The sequence below is a fragment of the Rhea americana genome, unplaced genomic scaffold (genome assembly GCF_003343005.1).
Source record: "Rhea americana isolate MKP2758 unplaced genomic scaffold, rheAme1 scaffold_67, whole genome shotgun sequence".
Classification (NCBI taxonomy): Eukaryota; Metazoa; Chordata; class Aves; order Rheiformes; family Rheidae; genus Rhea; species Rhea americana.
This window is the reverse complement of record NW_028186834.1, coordinates 2983834-3010028: the sequence shown is the minus strand read 5'-3', so window position 1 is coordinate 3010028 and position 26195 is coordinate 2983834. Positions and strand designations below refer to the sequence as shown.

The 26195-nt window shown below is 35.0% G+C and overlaps 1 protein-coding gene across 1 annotated transcript in view; it reads right to left on the bottom strand.

The window, feature by feature from the left end:
• Nucleotides 1–4617: 4617 nt before the first annotated feature.
• The window catches only part of ACTR3 (actin related protein 3), a 35553-nt gene continuing 13975 nt past the window's right edge, over nt 4618–26195 (bottom strand). The window contains exons 2-12 of the mRNA XM_085320973.1: nt 21532–21587; nt 17074–17198; nt 16371–16481; nt 14678–14773; nt 12840–12947; nt 10577–10720; nt 9681–9854; nt 8856–8948; nt 8015–8140; nt 5874–5957; nt 4618–5505 (exon numbers count right to left, since the gene is read on the bottom strand). Coding sequence (XP_085177099.1) covers nt 5410–5505; nt 5874–5957; nt 8015–8140; nt 8856–8948; nt 9681–9854; nt 10577–10720; nt 12840–12947; nt 14678–14773; nt 16371–16481; nt 17074–17198; nt 21532–21587 — 1213 coding nt within the window. The 3' untranslated portion in view covers nt 4618–5409. The remainder of the gene's footprint in view (nt 5506–5873; nt 5958–8014; nt 8141–8855; nt 8949–9680; nt 9855–10576; nt 10721–12839; nt 12948–14677; nt 14774–16370; nt 16482–17073; nt 17199–21531; nt 21588–26195) is intronic.

The window sequence follows — 26195 nt, the reverse complement described above, 5'->3', positions numbered from 1 at the left end:
ATGTYGGGTCATTTTGAAACTTTAAGTCATTAGAAGAAAACTGCTATATCAAATCAATTTTCAAAACTACTTTTTCTGCAGATTACATTGATTATTCACTGTCAGCTCTTCAAATAATAAATTATTCATCTTAACAATACTTTAATGTTTGGATCACGAATGTTCAAAGGAAGAATGTTTCAGTCTAAACACTTGGGTTTTCATGATGATACCTTCAGATACAATTTTAATGAAAAAYTTTCAAACAACCAAGGATTTCAGAAGAAAAGCAAAAGTTTTCACTGAAGACAAAATGAACTAGACTGACTTRGCAGTGACCCGTCATTTCTTTTAAATCCAGCTGCATGTAAATAACAGCTTTTAATCACACAGTGCCAATTAAACCTGGCTTTCTGCCTCTTCCAGCAGAATAAATCAGAATCTCAGAGATTAGCGAAGTGTGCCCAGTTCAGGTAGTCTAATCCTGAAACTTCCCATGCAATTTTCTGTGTGTAAAATAACTGTTCCAGATTATTAACTAGCCACGAAAATAATAAAGGTATGATTTGCCTTCATAACCTGGCAAGTTCAGTTAAATCCTTGGTAATACAGCAAGCACAACATCTTCGCGGTATGTTTGACGGTTACGGAGAAACACTGACTGAAGAGCTTTTGCTGGCTCACGTCTCCACCGGGACGTACTTGCGAGGAAGCCGTTGCGGCCGCCGAGGCCGGAGGAGCAGCCCGCTGCGCGCCRGGGCCGTGCCGCTCCCCGAGCCGGCGCGCGAAGCTCCCCGCCGCGGCGGGAGGGTTGCGTTCAAACCGAGCGCTGCACCCCTTGCCCGGCGGCGCTATCCATTTCTGCTCGACCTGAGAAACGCGAAGGAGCAGGGTTCGGTCAACAATTTTGTCTCTTCTTGGGATGTTAATTACCAACTCGACAGGATTCTGAGACCAGGAATAAAAACTAAAATTTGTACAAAGGTGCAAATTATAACCGACTTATCTATGTATTCTCCCCCGACAGCAAATCGTAGGAGAAAACGCTATTTCATTCTCAGTGTTTAAMACACTTGTGCCTTTGCAATTAACCTTTCGGATGTTTTAAACCCAACCCAGCAGAGAACGAGGGAAGGTACRAGTTTAAGAAGAAGAGAGCTTATTTTGTTTTCTTGAAATTGCCTTTTATTCAAGTTGTACAGTACCCAATTACAATGGCTACTGAACCCTTCAATTACTTTTCTAGCTACAATTGGCCAGTTTCTGATGTAGCGTTACGGTGGCAGAACACTGTTTTCAAGGGGTTACTCCAAATCAGAACACTGTAATCAAGTGCCACGGCTACCATGTGTAAGTACTGATGACTCCCTGTGTTCAGTCCAAGTCAAATTCATGATTAAAATCTCAACGGTACCTGTACTTCCCTCTCCAAAATACTACCAGAATGCCAAATACATTCCATTTTTACACTTGGCAGGCATGCCCATTCTCAGTCTGAAAGCTTTCAAGATCAAATGTAAACCCATTCGCCTTCAAAAAAAAGTTCACATATGAACTGGCTTGTTAAAACTAGCTGATACAGAATTTACTTCTTAATCTAGTTATTATCGTGCTAGATACACAATCCACCTCTAGAGGGCTCCCTACTACTTAAGAGCGAGAATTTTTACAGAACATCAACCTAAGAGAACTGCTTGAAGCAATGAATCTATCSGTGCCCGCCAGAGGCATCATCAGCTCTTGATGTGGGCTATTCTTGCTTGTTCTCCCCTTCCCATCTCCTGTGCAATCTCAGTTGATGTAACACATTACGGAAGAATTCGCTTTCTCTGTCACACATCACAGCCAAGAACTGCRAAGTTCTGAATACTTGGTTGCCACAACTTTCTAACCCAGGTAGCCGTTTACAAACCAGATCTATGCAACACCTACCTACCTATCAGCTCAGCCAGTACCCAACCCCGACTTGCTGTGTGTGATGCTTCACTTGATGCGATCATCTGTCCCAGAACTTGCTTGGGAACACACTACAGGGTTCAAGAGGAATAAGAGCCGGAGTCAGACCTAGCAAACGCTCATTCCAGAAACACAAGGTAGAAGCCAACCCAGATCTGGGCCCACTAGAGGCACTCCAAGGCTGCAGGATCCCATTGCTTGTTTTTGGTTCTGCAGCTAATGTTGCCTTAAGTGCTCCAATGAAGTGCTCMAATCACTTTTTCCATTAGCAGGAAATACTTGCATCAACCAGTACAGCTGTTTGCCAAATGAACAACTGGCCTAATGGCTTTGCCCTCTGGCTCAGGCATAGTTCAACTGTCTGAAGTAGGACAAGCAGCATCTCTTCTCTCCTGACAAACTAGGTAGCATTGTATCAGAGAGGAGTCTTTCACCTGCACGTCAGTCCATGTGTGCGTAYGCATCAGTGACATAAGCAGTGGCAAGATGTAACATCCTATTAAGATCTGAATATAGCATCTGTAGGTTCTTCTTTAAAACACAGGTTGAGCTCATCTACAACACAGCTACTGAGCAAACAAATACCTGTTTTAAGTGTCAGGGCACATCCTTCTGGTGCATTTTAATTTATAGGGTCAAGTCAAAAACCTCCTGACTATGGATGCTTTCTTGCATTTACTATTATTTGAACAAATCAGCATAAATGAAGCAGCAACCAAGGCTGTCTGTATATTACTTCTAAGCCACTCCCCATTTACAGTACAAATTGCAGCCTGTAAATGATCCATATAAAAATCAACTTTGAGTCTCACTTCTGCCTTTCAAATTTTCCTGAAATCATCTGTGACCCCTTCCTCAACGCCTGCACTCAGCGCCCTCGATGCCGGCCGTCCCTCAAACTYGTTGTACATCACCAACTTAATTCTGCTGCTGCAGCCTTTTCACAGGCTGTATTAGCCCCTCAAAGAGGCAACAGTGGGGGCACAAATGCAACAGTGGAGAGAAGAGGGGAAAACAGGGCAATTGAGGAAGAAACAGCAGCAAACAGGACATGTTGGCTTGTGCCAAGACAAGCCCAAAGGCTTTTATGCTACACCTCGTATTTAATTAACATCAGGATGCTACTCAAGTGACGCACCCATGCACCCTTCACTTCCGAAAGACCAGGAAAGAAAGGCAGAGTTTATCTTAAAAACCTACGTTCATGCACCTCTCCTTAGTCTACTCACAATCCCACAGGGTAGTCACTCTCCCAGYTCCAAAGAGACATTGCTGGATGGCATGCAAAGTCGCTCTTTTGCCAGTCATGTCATTTTGTGGAAGTTCAATCACAAAATGCAATGCACCAACGAGTACCCAACAGCATTTTCTGCATTTGCGAGAACTAATGGAGAAGATATATCTTTACCTGCTGTTTTAGGCATAAGATTATCAGAGGAGGTAGATGACACCCTGCAGAAACACCTCAAACTGTCCTTGCCTGGAATTCTCACACAATAGCACCCAGATAATTTGCCACATGCGCCACTGAAACTTCAAGCTATGTACCATCAATAAATTTTTCAATCAAATTTTTAAGACTCTAATTTCTGGAAATAAAATAATTCAAAAAAATATTCTTGCCTTGCATTCAGGCCATTGAATTTTATCAGGAAATCCAGTCACTAGAGCACRGTACAGCTGCAGAATTGGAAGATTCTTGGAAAAGCACAGCTTGTATTACCCTTTATTTTACCCCTATTTGCTTACAGGTCTCATCACATGAATCAGTCAGTCTTACTTATGACTCAGAAAATCATTATTTGGAAAACCCTAAGCTAGGTACACAAAATATGTATACATACACATATATATGTATATACACACACATATACATACATATATAAGTATATATACACACACTCACATACATATCATTGGTCAGGATAGATTAATAACATAATTCAGTAATAAGATTTAACATTTTCTTGTTTGCAYCAAGGTTTTATTCAATTCCAGCACGTGAAGTTTTATAATGCTTGCTGTAAAAATAACTTTCCATATTTACTTGTGTTTTGGAGTCTCATTTATCATGCTTTGAAGTAACTGAAAGCTCTAGCAATTAATCAGCTTCTCTCTTCATAAAAAAAATGAGGAATCTGTTTTCAACTCAGGAGAAGAAACCAAGAGATCTCCCTCTTGTAGTCTTCTGTGTGCGCAAATTTAACTACATTTGTGAGCTCAGAAGAAAAGTCTGAAGAAGAGATTGTTATCATCAAATATTAACAGCAACTGCAAATAATTCCATTCAATACACGAAGCTTTCCTCCTAGAAAGAATGAAGAGGAACATTTTCACTTTACTTTTTATCRATATGGTATTTCCTTGAAGGAAAAAAAAAAAGACTTAAAATGCATTGCTGTCTCCTCTATACCACCACTTGAAAAGAAAGTGGGGRAAAAAAAAGTTACAGAAGGTAGTAGTAGATGAAAAAAAAATCTAACAACTGAGATGATGTCAGGTTTATCTAAGTAAGTGCTATAGTGCTATGTAGATGAACATATAAACTGCAGTTCTAAACATCTCACACTTCAGTTTATACAATGCACATAACTATCTAACAAACCAATCTTACTGTTCAAAAACCACAGCAGATATGTAGGAACTTTACATGTAATGAGATTAACAAGTCTGACACAAACATAAAAAGAAATTTTGTGCCTTTATTGGAATGGTGTTAGGCTTTAAATACACCAATTTTGATAATCTGATTATTTGGTTTTGATTAGAAATGACACTACAGAACTGCAATACTGGTCCAACAGTCTTGTCTTTACTTTTTTCTTTTTTTTAAGCAAGAGATAGAATGAAAATGCACCGAGTAATCAGAAAGCACTAGCAGGCATTGGTTAATCCAAGATACTAGCTTCTCAGTTCCAAAAGCACTCGCATTGTATGGAACCCAGGATTTAGACTGGTCATAATTTGCAAGAACTAGTTGCATAAATCATATGACTTGTTCTTTAAATTTAAGTGGTCGCTGGTAATTTTTTTCCTCAAATATTACAGTTTTTAATTCATATTTTTCTTCAAAGTATAAAAAAGTATGAAATATAAACAAGCTCCTGCATTGCACCCATGAAAGGGTGCAACTGAAGCGTTAGGGAGCTGACTATCTACAACACCACCAAATCCCATCAAATCTTGGATAATTCATTCATATACAAAATATCAGGGCACAGAAAGAACTAAAATTCACTTTTTTGTTTTGTTACACACAGGCTCAAATAATCAATCTAAAGAAAAAAAACAATCATTTTGGCTTTCCACTACATCTGCATGTTGAGACACTTACTAAAATAATCCTGTTTGTGTTTGGTCTTTTTCTTATTGTCAAGTCATGTTTGTTATCTTAATACCGGCCATCAGACAAACAAGTAATCAGAGAGACTCTTCCTCCCCACCTCCCTAGCCCTGACCCCTCCACGGTCAGCTTTAAGACATGACTCCAAACACAGGGTTGTGACGACAGATGCTAGGACCAATCTCTTCATAATCTTTTTTGGTATGGCATACTTGGTAGAACTCAGGCTGTAAAAGGAAAGAGAAAATAAGTTAGTCAGTGCTGGGCATAGCTGATTTTAACAATATAAACATTTCTGTTGCAAACAGGAAAAAAAAAAGATAAATAGAAAATTTGGAAACCCTGACACTATATATTACCACAAAACCAGAAAGTTACATCTGAAAATTCTCACATATGAATATGTAATTTTGCTTTCATTTGCTTATTTAAGCTTTTAAAGTTTAATGGAAAAAACTTCGGGGGCAGGGAGGGGGGGTGTATTTTTATATTTGAAGACTGCTGGATTCTCCAACTGCATTTAAAGCAAAGGAGAGAAGAAAACTCCAAAAGCATACTCAGGACCAAAACACATTCAGCTTTATAGCCAACTTACTGTGGAAGCCAGCATTGATCCTCCAAACCAAACAGCGTATCTCTGCATGTGGTGTGTAATGACTTGAACATCAATAGGCTTAGGCTAGTTTGGGAGAAAAAAAAGGAAAAAAAAAAAAAAAAAGAGAGAGAGAAAGAGAGAGGGGAATATGTTAAAATTCACTTTTGCTGGTGACATTACATTAAGTGCATACTCCAAGCCTTATTTTCATAATTTCATATTTTCTTAAATGCCACATGTAAACACACACTTCTACTACCAAATTTCCACTTGTACAATAGACTGAGAAATAAGTGATTTATCAGCCAGTAAGAGCTACCTACTTGAGCAGGCATGAAAAGGGAAAACCTGCATTTATGCCACTTTTCTCCCAAGAGCTCCCCTACCCTGTTCTCCAATTATCCACCTCCAATTTTCTGAGTTGTCTGAGGAACTGTTTACATAACCGTAAGAACAGATGCACACTTTGCCCTTTCCAAATTTAACATCCTTTTAAATTTCACAATAAAGCCTTAGTTGCAGATTGATTAAGAATCTAGCCAGAATCATCATAGCCAGTTTTGTTTTCCTAAACTACAATTTCATTCTAGTTATCCCCCTTCCTTCTATATCTACAAAAGCTTCCATTCCTACTAACCAGAGTGGTTACAGAAGGCTATATCATAACTTGTTCTTATCAAAAAATGGCACTGTATATAACGAAGTATAAGCAAGAAAGAATTCATCTATTCCAGTACAACTCACTTAAACATATTAAGTGGTTTGAATCAATCACTTGTAATACATCTGAAAAATTCAAAGCAGTGATTATTTACAATATCTAGTACTCTTAAGAAGGAAGAATCACCRATTTCCTTATTCATACCCTATTTTCTTATTAAATGGTAAGGGACTATCTAGTAAGGAGAACTGAGAATAAACAACATTATTTGAACCAGGGTACTGTATAAACTTTGAAATTTCAGAGTTATCAGCATGACATATTAATGAGAATTGTTTGAGTTTGTCYAGCTAGTTTACCATGTAGAAATAAATGAGGAAATCGCTTCAGTCTTGCCTTAAAAGAAAACTACAATATGAAAGACATCAGAGATGTTATGTATACGAACTGTAGGAGTATTAAGAGGAAGTACTAGGAAAAAAAAAATAAAAAAAAAAAAAAAAAAAAAAAAAAAAAAAAATGCAGTTAAAAAAAAAAAAAAAAAAAAAAAAAACCCACAACAAAAAAGCCCCAGAAAACTCCACAAAAATTATATCAGAGGTCAAAAGTAGAAAGAACTTAATCACGCAGTTCAGTGAAAATCTGAAATCATTTCATAGGATAATGTACATTATTCAGAGTTTTATCCAGTCAGGTCTTTAAAACCTCCAAAGATGGAGACTGCACAACCTCTCTGGACAAACTGTTCAGATACCTGATAATCCCCATGGTGAGATGTTTTTCCTTATATCCAGTTTGAATCTCTCGTTTCAATTTATGTCCACTGATTCTCATGCTCCATATGCAAACCATGAAGGGTCTAGTTCCATCTTCTCCAAAACCTCTCCCTAGGTAATAGGGCTCTTATTAGACCCCCCCCCCCCCAAAAAAAAAAAAAAAAGCTTCTCTTCTCTAAACAAGCTCAGTTCCCTCAGCCTCTCCTTACAGGGCAAGTGCTCGCATCCACTGATTATCTGGTGACTCAGCACTGAACTTGCTCTGGCTTACCAATGTCTTTTAGAAGGCGGAGGAGAGARAGAGAGACCTGAGACTGATGATTTGAAACTAGTCCTTCCCCCTCCACCACCATAAAAGGAAGGAGTGGGAGGAAAGACGCACCAACTGTTTTTACATCAAAAGTCCTATCCTTTYATTAGGTAAGATTTTTGTGGTTCATATCAATAACAGCAGATCAGCAGCACAAGAACATATTTGGGGAAAGAGTATGGTAGAATCCTAGAACGAAAGAATTATACAAATGTCTTTCACAACTAGTCTTCAGTTCACTACAATATGTGAATCTCTGTAAAGCTTTTAGAACTTTGTTTGAAACTTTATTTTCATTTAAGAAAGAATGTCACTGCAATACGTTATTTTCATATTTTTCAAATAATAAGGCAGAGAACAGTATTTATTAAGAGGACTGGCTACAAGAACTCACCTTCAGTCTGCCGCCACTAAGTTCTTCACTAAGTTTCAGTCTAGCATCAACAGTCCTTTTTAAGTCTCGCTGTAAACGGCGACCAAAGTCCCTGAACATGGTTGAACCCCCAGAGAGGACAATATTCTGTTTTGAATATGTACATATACAAAAAAATAAAAATAAAAAATAAAATAAAAAAGAAAAAGAAAGAATAATAATTATCAGTTAATTTTTGTTGACAGTTACTGTCAAAGGCAATAGCTACTCRTATCAGTAACAGCATGATGGCACTTTCTGAAAACTGTCCAGGACACGCATTCATTGCTCCTGAATATCATGCCACTTTAAAAGGTATCAAGGCAGTTACAAAATTTATTGATCACTTCTGGAAATGGAGGTTTCTAATCTTATCTAGTTCTTGAATTCTAAATATAATTCTTAAAATTACAGTTAATAGTTATGCTTTTACAGTTAACAGGTATGTTTTAGTTTTAAATTATCTAATACTTAAAAGTGACAGATTATGAATTCACCAAGAAGTTGTAAATGGTTTTTAAAGTACAGCCAATTTTAATGTGACATCTTACCACATCCCCCTCCTTTCAGATTTATCCCAKTTCCTTTATTTCTTTTAAATAGAACCTGACTAATGAAACATCACATTCTAAAAAAAACGTACGTGAACAACATAAAGCCTTTGGCATATTGGACCAATTTCCAGAAAAAGAGTTAGTGAAGGCTTCTGTTCTTAAAGTTTTTGTTTTTTAAATYGAATTTCCAATACTCATTTCAAAATAAAGCAAAAATCCCTCTAAAACAAGTATTTTTTWAAAAAATACATACTATTATAACTACTGACCTTATAGAGAGGACGTCTAACATCAATGGGACAATTCTGAATAACTTCGTCTACTACTTCGGAGATTGGTTGTGTAAAGTCAGGATTAGCAAACTAAGATTAAGAACAAAAACAGAAAACTCAAAATGCTGGGACTAAAAAGAGGAGAAAGAGAAGGAACTTTCCTAYTGTGCTAGAGATGTAGCAAAAACTAATAATGGAAATAGATATGTTAGACATTTTTACTGCCATTTAGAAAAGGTTTGAAAGGACAATATATCTAAAGTATCTATTTTGCCAGCTATTCTTACAGGTTTTGTTAACTAATGAATCAAAGAATACACACCCTATTCAGATGCTGAGCACTGGAGCAAAACAGTCTAACATAGCATGAAGGAAAAGATGTGACAGAATATATTCAAAAAAAAAAAAAAGAATTATTCCCATTTACTTTTTGTCAACATTGGAGACGAGTAAGACCGACTGTACAAAGAGACAAGAGGACAACGTATTTAGAAACGTTTGATATTTGAACAGATAAGTAGAAACAGGAAATAATGCAGTGATGGTGAAACCTAGGAATTTATTTWAAAAAGCAAGAAGAATATATGCTTTATGTAAACCATTTAAGAGTTCCAAACATGCTGTGTTTAGTTACAAATTTGTATACAGATTGTCAACAATCACAAACTGAAAACACACTGACTTATAACAATAGCTGGCATTTATAAATAAACAAAGAGAAATTTAAATCAGGATAGCTACTTCTTCAGTAAGTTACAGATGCAATTTGTTACCATTAAAATATGCCTAAAACAAAAAGTGAGAACATTCAAATCAACTTACCTCAGGATGAAAGAAAATTTCCGGCCCCAGGAATCTCTCATAGCCAACATCAATGGTAAATTCTTTCTTTGAGATAGCATTAACTCCAGTATACTGCTTAATCCACTTTGTACCATCTGTGTCATACTTGTTAAATTCTTTTACTAAGTCAGGGCAAACATAACTAAAGCGTTCCTGAAAATTAAAAAAGTGCAGTTATAAGTATCTTCTTAAGYATAGTAGAAAACATAGTATGAACTTTGAAACTGTGTATTAATTTGGATCTTTAAGAATAAAAGTTGAAATTGGCAGATACAGAATAGGCCTCAAAAATGGCTGAGCTGATGTTTACCATATACAATTAACTGCTACTACAAATCATTTCTGTGCAGCATTGAAAGCAGCACATCTTGCTGGGCTAAATTGTTTTTCTTCAGTTTTTTTTCCTCAAGTTCTACAGTAATGAGAAATGAGTTCTACAGTATATTGAAGAACTGCCATAGAAACAGGGTTTAAGTGTACTTTAAGCCAAATACCTTTCAGAATAGCTTTATATTACAGAATATAAATTCTGTACAGAATTTTGTAGAATTATACTACAAAAAAAGTAGCAATATTCAGAAAAGAGTAAGTATAGCTCTTTATATTACATATCCCAACAAGAATGTTTCCTACCAAATATAATGAAAAATAATAATAATGCAGGGGGTGCAACAGGGAGATGACAAGTTTGAAATTCTAGGCTAATGTAAGCATAATCCAACAGTATAGCTTAAAAATGTACATATCAAAATTTTTATATTATTTAGAAACAGAACAATTTTCCTTTAAAAAGGTAATGATTTTAAGAGATTACTGTATTTTAGAAACAAAGATCTATTCTAAGACAACCTAAATATTTGCAACATTCATGTTACCTTCACTGCTTTAGCTGTTTCCAAAGATTGTTCAGGAGGAATTCCTACTTCTCGCTCTCTCAGCAACTGCTGAATGAAGTATGTTATATCTCGCCCTGCAATTGGAATGTGTTTGATACAGCTGCCAATGACATATCCTTCAGCCTGTAATCAAAGTAATTGGGAAAAAGACATTGACAGGAATTCCACTTAACAAAACTCAGAAGGGAGGAATAGAAAGAGACAGAGCCTGTGAACTCTTATTCACTACCTATGACTGTGAGGTTGAAGCATTTTAGGACTGTCTCACTTAACTGCCACAATTTCAATTCATCAATAGCCTTATCCTGCTTGTTAAAGTGTTTCTCAGTAGTATGTCTTCTAATAGGACCATAASAATATTCCTGTTGTTACCTTCTTGTACCTTTCTTTTTTGATGCTTTGCATTTGGTTCACAATTCTTACAAGGTTAGAAGGACCACAAAGACAGTACATAACACAGATGAAYAGCCAGACTCACTACTTTGGGCCTTATTTTCTTTTTTACGTAAGGTTACTCCTAACAAAATGGTCAATTGTGCAACGTTAGTTTAGAATAAATGACATGGCTTTGCAGTAACAGCTGCTTATGACATTACAATCCATTCGAATGAAAATTAATTTTCTGAAAACAGGGAGAAAATGCATTATATCAGCACAAAAACAGACTGGCCCATACTCATCTGCCAGTCTTGCAAGTCATGCTCATCTCACAGGCCAGTACCTAGGCATTAAAAGCATCTGGTCTAAATGGAGAATCCAAGAGCATTGAAGACTGGCATCCAACCTCACCAGATCAGCTACAATGATATTCAAACAGATGAATTCAGATACTGCASTAATATTAAATGCTTAAAATTCCCTATGTACCTTACATGTATATAAAGTGAGGGCTTTTTCCTAATGTAGAAAATAGTTCAAAGTCATAAAAAAATTACTATAGTTAGTTTCAGTATAGAGATAGGTGTTTGTTAATTCCTCTTTATCTACTCTTCAAGAATTAAAGTGGCTTACTACTGTGGTTAATACGTTCAACATGTTTAGAAAAAAAAACAAAAAGTGAATGTTACTCTAACAGAGGAGCTTAATGCTTCAAGTGATATAAAATAAACACTCATTCAACTTCTTAAAATTCACGTTCAGGAAAAGCTCAACTGTTTTAAATAGCAATTTGAACCACTAAGTATTATTAGAAAAACCTCACAATTTAATTTTACAAGGTTCGAAATTTCAGCTGTTAGTACTAAGTCTTAATTAAAAGAAAAAAAGCTATCTCAGATGAACAGCCACTATGTTTCACCAAGATTAACAGGAAATTGCTACATTATAACATAATTTTGATCATCATCAATGCTACTATTTCTTATAATAAAGTCACTATAAAATTGAAGTCATAGTAGCATAATCGAGCTTTATATGATTTTTAATATTTAAAAACTGCAGTCTAACTTCGGTCTTTGAGGAGAAAAATGTGTCTGGTCCCTAACTGTACATTCTTCTCATCAAGGAATGATGAGCAGAAGACATGTTTCCAACTATTTGGAATAAGAACGCTATTAAATGTTGCATTTGTAAAATTTTAACTATATAGCTTTGTAAGTGGGAACTCCTAAATACAGAGTAAACAGTAATTTTATAGTTAAACTGCAAATGCAAATGTTAATTATTTAATAATGTACTTTTTGCTTTTAGGCTCTTGTTATATTGGAACAGATATTCAACTTTATTAATGCTATCTTGAGTCAAGTAGATATTTTTTTTTTGCTCTGCATCACTGATGCATGATAGTATACTACTCAACCTTCAGCATAGATAGATGGAAACTCTAAACTTAACACAAATGTCTGAGGATAGATGTATTATAATTTAATTTTATATATGAATTAAACGCTAATTCCTAAACCTTTTGGACTACTATAATGGCATATTCAACTCTTCTTGGTAAAACAAACTGAAAACACTATAAAACAATATAATTACCTAAGATTACTTCGCCTGGCCTTGCAAATCACGTTTTTTAAGAATCATTGGAAGACAATATGCCAACCTCAGAATGCAGATGAGCTCATCAAAATTCTCTGTCCTATGGAACAAACTACCTGACATTTTTGATGATTCCTAGCTATAATTCAGTCAGAGAATATCTTCATATGAAGCAATCATACCTCCATATAAATATAAACTGCACAGAAGTTACAGGACAAACTGTCCTCTAGTTGTTTCTATAATCTGGATGAATACTTACCACAGGAATAACGTGAGTGACACCATCCCCACTGTCTATAACCGTGCCAGTCAGTGTCCTTTCTCCTACCTGTCTTGACGTCCAAGAGGCAGCTAAGGCAAGGACAGCCTTGCAAAATACATACAAAAAAAAAAAAAAAATCTTAACAGCAGCACCGGGTTACACATCCCACCTTCTACTACCACTCCCAACAGTATCTGAACAGACAACATTTTAAGTCTAACTAAATTCAAATCTAATCCCAACATCAGGATGTTTTTAAACTGTATAGACACAAATCAATACGTGATGGATGGAATGTTTTCTTAATCAGAAAAAATAATAAAGTTCAGCATAGCAACAACAACAAAAACACTACCAAGCACAATAGATTATTATACACTTATTATACAGATGTACTGACAATAGAATTATTTAATTGAAATTATTATAACAATTAATCACAAYAGATTGTGTAAGATATCAAAACTAGAAGAGCTTGCTAGCATTCCATCTCCTTTTTACAGATAAAAATCCAGCTATAAAAACTAAGCAGAACATCCTCTAATCAGACAGTGCTGTAAAAGCACTCACTAAGTACATTAACTGAGGATGCAAGTGCTACACCTTTTACCCAATCCAAAACTCATCTGTCATCCAAGCTTTCTTCCAGCATTAGAAATAAAACAGAATTGCAAGYTGTTCTGACAGTTTGATAGCACAAAATTACAGAGGAAAGACCAACAGAAAAGTTCTATGATGGATTAGGATTAAACCTAAAATCCCACTTTTGGCATTTTTCATGTAATAGAGGGAAAAAAAAAGACATGACAAACACCACCTTTTGGATATAGTCTACATTTTTTATTAAAGCTTAGTAAACAATTTGAAAATAAAACATATACACAAGTCACCTTAAAGAATAATGAGAGAACTTTCCCCGCAGAAAAATGCAAGGATGAAGGGGCTGCATTTGTAGAGGGAAAGGCGAAGGGAGGAAGGAAAACAGACAACAACATACCAGCACGAAAAAAGAAAAATCTTAAGAGGAATGTAAGGGTACTCCCTCATGGCCTCCAGTAAACCACTATTTTAGGTATTTGTTAGTGCTTTATTTTGCATTAATTAATACTTTCACCTTTTCTCCAAATCACAACAGATTTCCAGTGGGAATCTGATTCTGGGCTATTCTGGAAGTTATGAATAAATATAATTGCAAAGTATACTATACTTTGTTTTATTAGCGTTTCATGAAAATAAATGTTTTCTTAAACTGAAATGATTCAAGTATATCACAAAAAATAGCTTTTTCTTAAATCCTGTTTACAAAAAAGTTTAGAAATTGCTTCCRATTTTGTTACCTGTTGAAAAATACCTCTTGTCACAATTATCCTCTTAAATGCACTTACGAAAAGTATTTGCAGTTCATTCGTGGTAATTTATGGCATGGAAAATGATTTAGTAATATTACATGTATGCATACAACAGCTTACAAAAAAGGCTACGTAAATGTAGCTTCAGGTACATGATGCTTTCTAGTCCTGTTCAACCAACCATCTTTATCTTACTTCAGAGTGAGAGGAATTCAGTTCTTGGCCTAGCACCGTTACTGTAGTGTTTTGTATTTATAAGGCAATAGATTTTACACAGTACTGTTCAGAGTTCTTTTATATATACAGCTGAGGAACAGAACCTAGAGGACACACTATTGAGTTAACGCCGTATCAATCATCTAGTGGTGAAACTGCTGACCAAAAATTCAAAGTATTCCAAACATCACTTTAGATTTCATACTGAAATTTTTCTCTCTTGAGTTGTAACTCAACATGTAGCCCTACTTTCAACAGTCCTACTCTTACCTGAACAGCAATATACAGCCCTGGAACATTGAAAGACTCAAACATGATTTCAGCAGTATATTCCCTATTCTCTGGAGTATTTAATGGAGGTTCAGTCTGTAGGACAAAAAACAAAACTTTGCTTACATTCAAACCAACAGTTGACATTGCTTAAAAATTACTAAGAAATAAATTTTGAAAAAATTAGTCATTTAATGAATACAYTGTATAAAAGTAGAAACGTGTGAATGGTGCTTTTTAAAAGCAAACAGCAGATCATACAATCCAGAAACTCTACCACCACCTCTAGCAATAACAATATTTATGCAAGCCACATTGCAAAAGTATGATGATCCGTATGAAAACAGGAAAAAAGAAGTGAGATAAAATGTCATAGTTATTACTGTTTAAGAATATACCCTGATAGTATCTTCTGTGACTTGGTTAGCTCATTGTAACTTTTGCTTTCACTGAAAGAATCAAGCACTATCAACATGAAACAATAAAAGTTGCAGTTCATCACATCTGAAGAATGACAATTATTTAAAAACAATTCTCAGCCATTCRTTAAAAAAAGAAAAAGAAAGAAAACTATTTTTTTTCAGCAGGCAATTACTACAAAACAAGAGCTTATGTCCTGCTGTAGAAATTTACTTAGCTGAGAGAAGCTAGCAACACTATGTGTGTCCATAGYATGCTGTCATTTTCATAAAAATACCAAGCATACTATTAACTCTCCCCTGAAAGAGTACTTTGAATAGCGCTACAGAATATTTGAGAAAAAATATCAATCTTTCATTGCACCAATTATATAATGGAAGGGAACAGAGGAGACTGAGCCACACWCTCTGTTCGGGGGATGAGACAAGAGGCCACAGACACACACTGCAACGTGGGAAGTCCTAATTAGGCATCAGGGACCGTAAAGGTGGTCAAATATGGGGAAAAGGTCTGGACATGTTATGGAATCTATCTTTGGAGATACTCAAAACTTGGCTAAACAAGGCCCCAAGCAACCTGATCTAATTAGACCTACCCTGAGCAGTGGGTTACATTAGACGACCTCCAGAGATTCCAGAATAGGTTGGAAGGGATTTTATTTGTGCATTTTAATACAAATAGCTAAGACCTCTATAAACTTCACATCAATATACCTCACCTATTTCTACATCTTAACTCCTTACTGAGGAACAATAGAGGCTTCAGAATAACACTGGCCTTGATTCAATCTAAGCTGCCCAAATATGACGCACAAACCCTTTGAATTTCATGAAGAATGAGAAATAAAATTCATTCTCCAGACTAACCATGCAGGTGGCAACATAGCTAAAACAACAGTAACTGCAATCATGTAAATTCAAAACACACAGGTACATGTTCATGCAGAAATACTGACTTGAAATTTTAATAATGATACATAACAGCAGTATTAAGTTCAGTAGCTAACTAAAAAAAAGGGAGAGGTACAGAGGCACTTGTGGGAAGAAATAAAAGAGGGAAGAGTTTTCATTTCAGACACTTGGGCTTTTAACATCTTTAGATAGTTAAATAAACAATCTGGATGGGGATAAGCCAGGCCAGAAAAGTTTCAGGTAATATGCATTTACTTCACTTTTCAAAATAATCATGCTTATATGTAAGAATTATTACATAATCAACACAACATTCTTACTACTCTTAAGCAATTTCATAAAAAAGGCATATTGTTACCTACCAAAAGAAAATAATGATCCTCAGGTTCTGCCCTTAGATACTTAAAGATTATTTGTTCCATAAACCTCTCCATCAGGTCCCAGTCTTCAACTATGCCATGGCGGATGGGCCACTGTTGCAGGAAAATACCAAAACATAGATTGAAATATAGATAGAACATAGATAGAAAAAAATAAATTTTTCTTTTTAAAATGTAGTAAAAGCACCTGATCTACATCTAAAACCCTTGTGTTATTTCTCTTCCTAGCCCAACCTGAATATCTATTTGAAATTCACTCTCTTGCTGACCTTGAATAACAGGGACAGCAACATTGCATTTTACCCAAGACAAAAAACAAACACACACCACATGTTGGTACTAGGCAAACCAAAGGTTCCCCCTGTCCAACATCCCAACTCAGACATGGCTGATAAGGGATGTCTAGGAACAAGAACCAACCCAATTACACCTCCCCACTCTTCCAATTTCCAACTATTCTGAGCTCACCTCAAAATAGATGTATAGTCGCATACTTTTTTGCAAATTCCCACAAGCTCCTGCAGAGTAACAAAACTTACATAACAACAGACTCAGTTTTCCAGTAACATACAGTTAATAATAAAGAACATTAAAGTTATCCAAAAACTATCCATCAGAAGCTATTTACTGCATAGCTGATGTTTTCTAAAGAGAATTAGAAAATTGTAAATATTTCTTTTAATACCTTGGTTGCGTAAGTTGGTTTTTCTATTGCTTCATCCCCAATAAAGAAGTCTAAATCATCAACACCTTTCAAAACCCTTCTTTGTGCTTGATCAACCACTTTTGCTGATTCTTTGATAGCAATACCTTTAATAGAGAATAGATAAACAGTACTGTAGATTATATATCTTCCACATACATACATATATTGTGTGTATATACATACACAATATATGTACACATATATATATGTGTACGTATATACACACAAACACACACTGAATTAAAGTAGGAAAACAATGTAATTGTATTCATCCTTTGTTTCAGACAAACACAGCAAATAAATAAAACATAAATTTCAATTCTAATCATAAACTAACATAATTAGGATTTACAAAGTCACACTATACAGAAGTAACTACAGGTTTATTTGTTAGACGTTCAACATGCAGCCAGGAAGATGAAAATACAAAAAGAATCACTAAGGTAGTGTATCCCTATAGAGCTCACTTCATTTGGCAACTGGGCTAATTTTCTGCATATTCAGCAAATACCTGAAAAAAAAGAGTAGTAGAAGTTGTATAAAGAGTAAGAAAGAGAATGTTGCCACTATATAAACTGATGTTTCACTTCACTTGCATTAGTTTGGTTCCTGGGCACTTTATAATGAGATATGGCATACAGAGAAGGGACTGAAAAGCAAGTAAGTAAGAACCACAATAGACAAGAAGGAACAAGTAGGAGAGGATATGAGACATGCATTACTACTTCAGGAAGGAAATAAAAGAACTTTTTTTAAAGGATAGAAATTTATATGGCTACCTGATGCATCTTTGGATGCTTTAATATAGATTTTCCACAAAGTCTGTAGATGTTTAATTTCTTCTTTTTAACTTTATTTGCATCTTATTGTTGAGAATGGATTGAAGGAATAACAAAGAACAAAGTTATAAATCTCTCCTTCATTTTAAGAAATAACTGGCAAAACTCAAGAGCTTGTATCGGTAATTTACTTCTTCCAGAATAATTACTCATCACAAATAAAGAAACAAGTTTATCAGAAAAACATTGTCTAAGGCTAAACATAAGATCCTGGAAATACAGATCAATGATCAGGTATCACAAAAACACAGTCGTTCCCTCTCCTCATCTTTTGCACCTGCCCTGATCCCAGGTTATCTGGGCTTGAGTGCCAGCAATATCTCCTATATTTTTTTCAAATTTTACTAATCGCTTTTAAAACACTTTCAATTACACAAATAATAAAATTCACATATGTAAGAACTATAAGCATTAATTATTCAAAGGTTATGATTTAAAGATTCCTCAAAGGCAGAGTACTTTTGCTCACTCTCACCTTAATTGAGAAGTTGTATTCACTTACAACTAAGATCAACATTATTAAAATGGCTTTTGCAGCCTCAAGTTGKCTGGCAGGGGACTGCAAAGCTACCTGAATTGGTAATTTATAGCATAGTAGGTTAAAGCACCATTAGCTCATTTAGAATCACCACCCTTCTTCCTTCTTTCCCCACAAGGAGCAACAAGAGATGAGCTGCGCAGCCAGAAAATGTATAAATAGTTAAATATTGTGAAAGACTGAACAGAATAAAGCAGAAGTTATTCTGTGCTCATTAGGAGGAAAACTGAATCACACTGTAACTTCTGTAGTAGCTTACATATTATGAGAGAGGAAACAAAAGGGATGGAAACTGTAAGTGGGCGGAGAAGTAGAAGCCAAGTAGAAGCCAATCTTGCCAAGCAATTTTCAACTCATCATTACAGAGCTTATGCATTTTTAGGAAATTTGGCTGCCCAGCTGTGTGTTATCTTCAAGAAGTTTCAAGAAAGATCCTATCACTTGCCATACTATTCTAGAGACTTTCAAGTCAAAGTCATTATGTGCTGCTACCAGCTTAAAACAAGATGTTGGCTCTAAACATATTGCTGAATTTGAAGCGAGCCTCTTTGGTGTCATTTTTCAAAGTCAGAAATGAAGAAAAGAAAACAAGCTGAATCAAAAATCATATTCTGAAAATACAAACAGGAAAATAAATCTTGCTAAAACAAGAACTAGGTTATGATTGTGTCTGAAGATGGGAAGCAATCCAGCAATACCACAGGAAGTTTGGCTTTGGTTTGCTCGACACAAGTATAAAAGATTTTAAAAGAAAGAGGACATACTTGAATCAAACAAATTTTTGTTCTTAACCACTACTTGGGCCACTTTTTTAAAACTGTAGAGAAAAGACATCCTAGTATTTAAACTATCACAGATAATCTGAAATAAATGAAAAATCAGGAGAATGCCTGGGTATTGGAAATAAATTGATTTCTGTTTTAACATAAACCAGGAAAGAGTTCAAAATAAATGAATGAAAATCACAAGATGAATGATCCAAGAGATCTATAAAGCAGTGAACATGACAGGGGAAGTGAGCCAGTCTCTGGAGAAAATTGGCCCTAAATATATTCTCATTTACACCATTCTCCAAGCAAGCACTTGTAATTTYTGCAGAAGCATATTCAGAACCAAAACAAGAACACAATATAAGAAGGGTGGGAGATAAAAATTTGTTAAGAGTAAGAATAAATAAGATAAGAAACAAGTGAACAACAGAGAAGGAATGCTGCTTGAACCAGTTTAACAGCAAACATTTCTTCTAGAAAATCAGATTGATAAAAATTCAACCACCATTGTTGAAAATAAAAGCAGAAACCACAATATTAATTTRAAGCGTGGACAGTATAAAGAGAAACTAAAGACACAGAACTGCTTTAAAAAGAACTCTTGGGTGGGTTTGGGGTTTTTGTTTGTTTGTTTTTGACATTTTTTACTTTGAAACTAACTACTGCTGTACTCTATTCTTAATTTCTCCAGAGTGGATTACACTAGTGCTATTAATGTAAACTCATGCTGTCGGTGTAGTTATCTAAGCTAGATTACAGTACAAATGAGAAAAAAGCCTCTTTTCATTAAGTAAAAGCGTAGACATGGACCATTTCAGCTGCAGTAGCATTTACACTAGTGTTGGAGTGGGGGGCGGGCAGAGGTATGGTTTTGGTTTTTTAATACAATACACTATATCAAATAGCTAACAAAAAATTAAATACATCACACTATCAAATACATAACAAAACAGCTTAACAGAAGAAGCTTCTCAGCTACTTTAACACCACACCTGTTGTATGAATTTCTCTGCTTAATGATCAATAGGTCATTTCCCAAATTTGTCTGAAGTGTCATTACCACTTTCTCATTATAAAAAGGAGAAAGTATTTTAAAACTAAACTAACCTGAATATGCAGAAAGAAAGTATAAAAATCAGTGATCTGAAATTGAATAAATCATTTACCTATTTTAGAATTAAACTTGGCTATGCATATAAAGAGCAATATTCAGCTCTTTTTCAGCTATTCAGTAACTTTAAATTTAAACACATAAAAATTAGACTTATGTGAAGAACAAGACCGTAAAGAATATTTATATATATGCATACATATCAGACACACACACATATATATGTGCATGCATGTATATATAAAACAAGCAAAATATGGAGGTTAAAAAAATATATAAATCAAGAACTATATATTAAAAGTCAATACTGAAGATTCTTTCAACTTACATAAAAAGAACAGAATGCATTAACAGCATTGACCCTAGCTTTGCATGCAAACAGCTTTTTGAAATGTGCTTTTTTAAGAACACAATTCAGAGCCAGACCTATCAAGTATTACTTTGCAGCAACTATACTTAATTACTATTATTTACAGCTCTCTTTTCATGTTGTATTTACAAGAAAAATTGGGTGTATTAATTATTCCTGTTTACCAGGATATAATACTTAGTCACTTTGGCCTTTAGCCCAAATGAACATTGATAAAATGCTACGCTGTGTAAGAGGTCAAAAGGTGAGGTATTTCTAAAGGAAATTGGTTGAATTCTACCCCTAGTCTACAGCTGTATCACTTTAAGTGGCAGGAATGTTTCAGAAAATAGCAAATAAATATGTACGTGATTATAAATGGGGAAAAAATAAATTGAAAAGTTCTATTTGCAAAACTTATTAAATTACRTAATATAGCTGTAATATTGAAAATATCTGTTAAGTGTAAGATTTTAAGTCCTAAAGGTATCAAAATATCCTTTTTTATTTTTACRGTTACAGTCGACTAAAGTTTTATATGCTGTATGACTTGACACAGAAAGAAGCCTTCTGAAAAGTAAATATATCCATGTTACTGTATATTAACATGGAYTCAGCTTCAAGAAATAAATTTTGAAGATTCCTTTATTATTTTAGTGAATCTGCATTTCTAAAGTCATCACTTATAGCACAATAGAATAGAGCTATGCCACCACTCTATCASAACTCAGAGGACTAAGTCACTCATTTTTAATTGCTTCTTTTACATAGCAAATTACAGAAGCACTAAGTGTAACTTCAGTGCTCATATACAAATAACAAATACTTACATGAAGGAATGATGAACTGTGGTTCAGTATTACCAGCATAACCAAGCTTTGTATACCTATTAACACAAAAAGTTATTTTTTAATACCACAAATCTTCCTTTATTTTTTTTTATGAACATACCCCTCTTCCCACATTAAAAGCATTATTTTTCTCTTTTTTAAAAAGTAACAGCAATGCTTCCTACCACAAAGCAGGTACCAATGCTAATTTCTACTTAAGTGAAATTTTCCTACTGAATACATGAAGCACAAAATTCAGTTGTTCAGTGTTTAGACATAAAATTTAGAATTAGAGCAGATTTCTTCCCCGCTCAAAAGTTAGTGGTTCTATAGAAACATTTGCACATAGTAAGAGTCAGTGGCAGTTTCTATAACTGCTAATTATAGGAAAATAAATYCCTTGCTAGGACTGCCAGCTAGACTTAAGGAAGAACCGATGATAATTTCAGAAATACACTTCCTACGATGTGCTAAGATGTCCTAGATGGGAATTACAGATAGCTGTTAATGACCACATAGCAACAGAAATTCTATTTAATAAATGGAAAATAGTTTAGGAAATGTATTTAATTAGGCTATGGAGAATAAAAGGAAAAAACTACACACCTCCACAAATCAAATTTCCGGAATTTACTATGAATACATATATCACTTTTTGGGGGGATCAAGTAAGAAAAAAAAAATGAAGAAATTACCAATGTTTTCACGAAAAACTGCAGTACTGAAATTATCAAGTTGCAAGAAATGTTGAAGCTCAAACATACAAAATATGTTTTCAGTAAAAGAATTAATTAGAATAGTCTCTCTTTTTCCACAGAGAATGGAATAGTAAAAGTCATGGTAAGGTTAGGAGTTAACAATAGCATAGACAAATTTTAAAACATGCAAACCAAAATSTATACTACATTTAAGAGTTACAGTCCATGTACAGGTTTTTAAACAAGCATGAATGTGGCAGCATTTTCATTGTCTTTAAGTAGCCAGATAGTCGTAGTGACTACACTAACACCATCAGCAAAAGCATAAAACACTGCAGCTGCACTTCTATAATTTTCAGTATTTAAATATAAACCTGGAAGTTTTTTTTTTTTTTTTAATATACAATGTAATGCTAATTTTAGTGAAAGCTATAAATCTGTATCAGTAGCACAGCAACATGCCTGGCAACACACACAGTAACAGACTGGCTTTTAATAGGCTAGAACAGGCTTGCTGCTGCAGTAGGTTTTACTGAGATGCTAATGATGCAGCAGTTCACAATTCACTTGCACGCTCACTAATGTCTACACAACTTCRGCTGCTGACATTAATTGTGTACAGTAGTGCTGGGCCAGGAGAAGTGCTATCTTCAATGAAAAGGAAGATAAATTTCTCTCTAAATAACACAGCAATTAGCACAGGACCTCATCTAACACCAAACATGCTTTGCAAGAGAAGTATTTCAAAGGCTGTAAACCCCATGTTGCCAATAGTGCACTGTAATAGTTGAGAGGAATCGTTCAAAAAAAATTTTTTTTTTTTACATTGATCAACATTAGTGTTATCTGAAAAAGAAAACTTCACAGGCAAAATATGATATATACAGGAAAAGGACAAAAATTAAATACAAAAAAAAAAATCATCACCTGGCAAGGAGATGAACATCATGTACTACATGTGCCTAAATTCAGGACCTGTAACTCTGATCTTGTAGAATCAAGTCACAAGGARCACAATTTTACAATTTTTTTCTTAAATACCTAGTTCCTAAAATAAATATGAATTTGACAACTAGATACTTCTATAACCCATTGCTACAGAACAAAGCTGTTTAGCATAACTGTATTCTTTTTAGATGTTTATAATTCCACAAGAAAAATAACAAGAAAAACAGTAACTATAGACTCACTCTGTCTTCCCATATAAATCAGAAACTGCAGCACATACAATTTTTAGAGCTACACCTACAGCGAGGCTTTGGAACAGGAAGGCTAGCTATGTAAACCTACAATCACGAATCTCTGAACCCTTTAGTTAGGTTTGCAGAGTTCACTATAATTCTAATATTTATAGTTAATCCACATGATTTTTACTGCTATTTCCATCTTTTATATGACACTCACTGGAGAGGCTCCAAATAATAAWCCCTGGACTACTGGTGTAAATCCAGATCTCTTTCTTACAGACAAAGGAGAGGATCCAACATGTTGGAGTCTACCACATATAAAAGTCGAGTTAATCATTTCTGAAAATCAAGCATCTCTATTCCTTATAATCCATGCCACTATATTCCATCTCTGGCAACAATAATGAACTCTTCTTTACTCCCTTCTTCCTTCGCTACCACCAAACACAGTCTTGATTCTCTGAGTCAAGCTTTCAATTTTAGTTTAGGAAAAAAAAAATTGTCTGCATGGCTAACACGTTTTCCATTTTGCCTAGGTAAAATGAAGTTACACATTAACATTAAAATAAGTAACAAGTCTCAAGATAAGTAACAAGTCTCACTCTMCTTTAGGTAGCAAAAAATGTAATGTAATAACCTAGACCTTACAACTTGTTCCTGCAAATCTTTGTTAGCTTCAGATAGCACTGCACCCCAATTCTAAAATCAGAAAAATAAATAATAAAAAAAAATCTATGTGGATAGAGTTAGGACTATGCACAGAATGCTATAAGGCATYCTGAAAATATTACCAAATAAGTAAGAAGTGCCTTAACATGCAAAAAAGTTAAAAATCATTTCCTTACTAAACTCTGTATTTCAAAGAAACGATAACTAAAACTGTGGCAGGTAACATGCTGCTTTAGTTCCTTGTGGTGTGGGAAGCAGTCCAGCATACACACACATCTTCAGCAGACTGAAAGAAAAATACAAATGAAAGATGYGTTTTAAATAAAAAGGCTGTATTCAGACACAAAATCAGCATATCTAAAAATACTTCTGCTTACTTAGAGGGAAAAAAAAACAGTCTTCTGACTCACAAAAGGAGTAAGTGTTTCATTCTTAGAGGATAAAGAAAGAAAAATACACATGGATTTGGGTCTCTGACTACTGAAGGATTGTAGCAGCAACTCTCTAATCTAGTCTCCAAAGCAAGGATTCCCATTTCTGCTACATCAACATTTCCTTGCCACATCCTTTCTTCCACATTCAGAATGACAACCCAATTTGCCCGTAAGTCACCAGGCAATAACCTGGTGCTACCTCTTTCTCAGACCTTTCCTTACAACTCTTAAGTTCTTGCGCGTAGACAATCTTCTTGCGGCATTTACACAGCAACAGGSGCTACAGGAGTCTGAACAGTATCTATGGCTGCTAGGGACTATGGTAATACACATAATAAACAGTAAGTTTGATTTTCATAAATAAACATATATACAGGAACTCTAGCATTAAAATGAAGGGATTTTTTTTTTTAAAAAAAAAGAAAAGATAAAGAAGGTAAGGAACAGTCTAATAGATCAATAAAAAGTTGATATAAAACTTCAGTCCCCCAAAGGCATCACCAGAAGAATCATTTTAAAACCAGTAACTTTTGCAAAGGCAAGGCTTTATTCACACTGAGCGGTCTATCCAACCACTGCCACAAAAAGTAAACAATATTTAAATCACAGAAAAAAAAAGAGAGAAGTGTTACCTTGCGCAAGCTGGATTTTTACAAGTGTGAAAGACTTCCACAAAGCAGTTCATACACAGCAAAATGTGTCTGACTAATGTATGATTCATAGGGGGAATAAGACACACCCAGTCTTACTCAGAGGAGCAATTATTCCTCTTCTGTCACTACGGAAAAGAATTCTGATACGGAAGAAATCATATATCRTATTGGCTGTACCAATACAGAATCACGTTTGCCAGTAAATCACATCTTTTGCTTGCTACCTTCAAAAGTCACAGGAGTGAATTAAATAGAGAAAGGCAGGCACTCATTACTTAACGAGACAAACAATTATCCTCACACAGAATTTAGGGCGCTTAGCAGAGCCAAGGCAGCATACAGATGGGTGTAAAATTCAGCTAAGCATAAGATTTTTATTAACATCTCTAATACATATTGCTCTACAAAATCCCAACAACAACAAACAGCATTCAACTTTGGTCATTCCAATTCTGGTTTTCCATTCTGGTTATTTCTCCACGTCCAGCTACCCTAAGGTATTTCTGTAGCCCTAACAGCTTATTTAAGTAGAAAGGGGGGGGGAAAGGCCCTAGGGGAAAAAGTGTTTTCTGTTGGATAGCCACAATCATTGAATTTACTTTGCAAGGTAAACTACAAACTATCCAAACCAGTCCACAACATCTTGATAGATCCCACAGAGACAGAGAATATATATACATGTGCACATACACGTATATATRTATGTGTAAACTAAGTGCTGATATTTCCCAGGGATTTCCTTGCAACTTCCTCAAAAGGCAGATTAGTTCTCAACACTTGTCCATTCACCAGCCTGCGCAAATATAGCGAGGTGACAAACATGAATGATTTTTTCTAAGACATTCRTACCACAAAGCAAGGTGCTAAGGAAGGTTGCTACTATCTCAGTTTACTCTACTAAATAAATTTGAGCTATCAATGAAGTAGTATCTCTACAAAGTCACACTCGTCTCAAATCCACACCATGAAATTAAAAAGTAGTTTTATAMTAATATGCATGAGAAGAGATTCCTGGAAGGATGT